The sequence below is a fragment of the Etheostoma spectabile genome, chromosome 17, assembly GCF_008692095.1.
Source record: "Etheostoma spectabile isolate EspeVRDwgs_2016 chromosome 17, UIUC_Espe_1.0, whole genome shotgun sequence".
Classification (NCBI taxonomy): Eukaryota; Metazoa; Chordata; class Actinopteri; order Perciformes; family Percidae; genus Etheostoma; species Etheostoma spectabile.
The window spans coordinates 16,536,599-16,539,311 of NC_045749.1; the positions used below are offsets into that span (position 1 = coordinate 16,536,599).

Here is a 2,713-nt window from a genome sequence, read left to right on the forward strand (position 1 = left end):
GTGTGTGTGTGTGTGTGTGTGTGTATGTGTGTCTAAGTATTACCCGTGATCTGGTCCAGGCTCTCTCTGGTGACGTGATCGTTTTGATTGACCCATTCTCCGTTACATTTGAAGTAGATCTGGGTGGCTGGAGATGCCTGGCACCGGAGCTGGACCGGCCGGTTCTTTACGATGAAAGCGTCCTCCGGTTCCAGCAGGAATTCTGGGAGAGGTTCTGCCGGTGCTGACGGGAAGGAGTCAGGGAGAACCTCGGCCTCGCTGTAGTCGCTGCTCTCTGAGAAAAAAAAACAGAACACAGAAGTGATTAAAATGCCCTTCAATGGAACGACCTGAATTAAGTGTCCGCCTGCTGGAGGCGTACTCAAGCAGTGCAGAATAAAAAATACCATATAAATACTGATCCACTAATCTGACCTCACAGTTCAGGAGGTAAAAAAAAAAGAAACAAATTAATCACTAAGGGTGTGACACCTTGTCCAATCCAGCTTTCAGCAACTAATCTGCCGGCAATGTTTCAGGGTATACATTAAGGCAACCATGTATTTCAAGAAGACCTTTAAGGTGTTTTCACCTCCTTGCATTGCCAGTAATCTGGTCAATGCAGGACTCCTGCTCTGGTCTCTCCGGCCGAGCCTGTGCCTCTCAGCTGGGGAGGAGAGCTGCTGACCTTCCACAGACAGATCCTGTTGATCACACATTATCCCCTGACATTTTCGATGTGACACATTCCTCCTGGCAATGCTGCCGAGAGCTCCTCCTGGCAGGAAGGACACAATATTTCTGACCTCTTCACTCTGACTTGTTACTTTAATAATGACGAGTCGATACCAGACTGTATATCAATGTTGCAATGTCACTGGCTCCTAAAGTATAACAGTTTTTATAGAAGCAGATAGATTTAGATGTACTAATAACTTTGCTATTTTTTATTTCAAGGGTCAGCACAAGAAAGAAAATTGCACATTTGTAAATTGTCAAACATCTCAAGCTTTTGGTACTGCTATTGGTTTACAAATTCTTTATCGGTCGGACTTACAGGGTGGCAGACTATATGAAGCAAGCTTGGAGAAGAACAACAGGACTGCAGTAGCCTCTGCCATGACCACAGAAGAGCTATAATGCTCTACCTGGAACCTGGAACCTGATTCCAACAGCAAACATAAAGCACACAAATATAACTATATACTTTATTAAGGTATGTTGCAAAGTATATTTCTGGTGCCAGAAATGTTCTCTCTCTTTTTATGCAATGTCCTAGCATCATCTACTATCAAACTCTTATCGCCAGTTTGTGATTTTCCTTAGTAATCCAGGTTCTTATAAATTGTTAATGTGTCTAGTAGAAAACTTTGCTCAGCTTACAAAAATGATCTGAATTCAATAAGCATTAAATGGAAGACTAGAGCGGAGTGCAGGGTTGGCTCCAGATGCCAAAAAGGTATGGGGAAAGTCAGCCCAGTGCACTTTCTACCCTTGAGACACACACACACACACACACACACACACACACACACACACGCACGCACGCACGCACGCACGCACAGGCATAAATCATGTATAGTCTTACTGTGCCACAGTTTTTAAATGTTATACTCTATAAGTGGATAAAGAAGTGTTGCAGCTACTTTTCCACAATTAGACTTAGAGCGGACAAATTTGCAGTGTTCAGTTTTTTCAAAATGTATCAAGTCCAACCTGATCAGTTATTCCACAACCAGGGAACAAGAGAAACTACTTAGAATACCATCTCCTATTTTAGGAAAGGGAGTGCTCCCCCCCCCCCCATCACACGGTTCCCCTTGACAGACTGAGACATTAAGGAGAAGCAAGCAGAAAGACAGAGCATTAAGGAAGTGGGAGAGAAAGGTGTGGCAATTCAAATCAAGGCGAGCAGGGATTTAAGAGGCGTTACCATCTTCAGATATAGGGACGGTACCGTCTTCTGACCCGGATCTCCTCCACCATGAAAGGGCCAGGCGGGACAAAAAAAAGCTGCTGGCAGTTGTGTGACCACAGGACAGGCAAAAAATGCAACAGCTGCTCCAGGACCCGTCATCCTTAATCTGTCTCTGCCTCTCCATACTGCAAATGGATCCCGGTTTTTCTCCAGTGACTTTCTCTAGAAGAATCTACCACTAACTTAATTTATTTACAAACCCAGGACCCCAAAGTGAACCTTCACCACTCTACGCTTTACTCCACCTAGTCACCAGTGCTGTACAGTAAAAACAGAAATGCTTATTAAAAAAACCCTCAAAACTACTAAATTATTTAGTAAATTTAGACAGAGCTACGAAGCCAACTATTCATATCTCATCAGTTGGTTAAAAACTCAGCCACCAATCCCAAAGATTGACAGATGATGAAATAAAAATGATGAGATAATATGTTTATGTTCTGACTCCTTTTGACTATTTTAATTGTACCAATTCTGTTCTTTTTTAAACTCGCAAATTTCTTTTTCCAAAGATGGTCTACATGATGTTTTTTCGTTTTTAATCCCCATAGAGCTGCATCTCTCCATCTTAACTGGTGTTGAGATGGTGTTGAGATTTACACATCACGGTTGTACTGGAGGCACACAATGTACCACATTAGACACTCCAGCGGAATTCAAATGTACAAGCACCTAATATCACAACATCACAAAAAGAAATAGAAATTACAAATTGTGATACAAACGCACACAAACGTGCACACACACACACACACA

General features: G+C 42.6%; 1 protein-coding gene across 4 annotated transcripts in view; it reads right to left on the reverse strand.

Moving 5' to 3' along the window:
- The window catches only part of unc5b (unc-5 netrin receptor B), a 48,739-nt gene that overhangs the window by 17,214 nt on the left and 28,812 nt on the right, over positions 1–2,713 (reverse strand). For all 4 annotated transcript variants that reach the window (XM_032541083.1, XM_032541082.1, XM_032541081.1 and 1 more), the window contains exon 2: positions 44–274. In XM_032541083.1, coding sequence (XP_032396974.1) covers positions 44–274 — 231 coding nt within the window. The remainder of the gene's footprint in view (positions 1–43; positions 275–2,713) is intronic.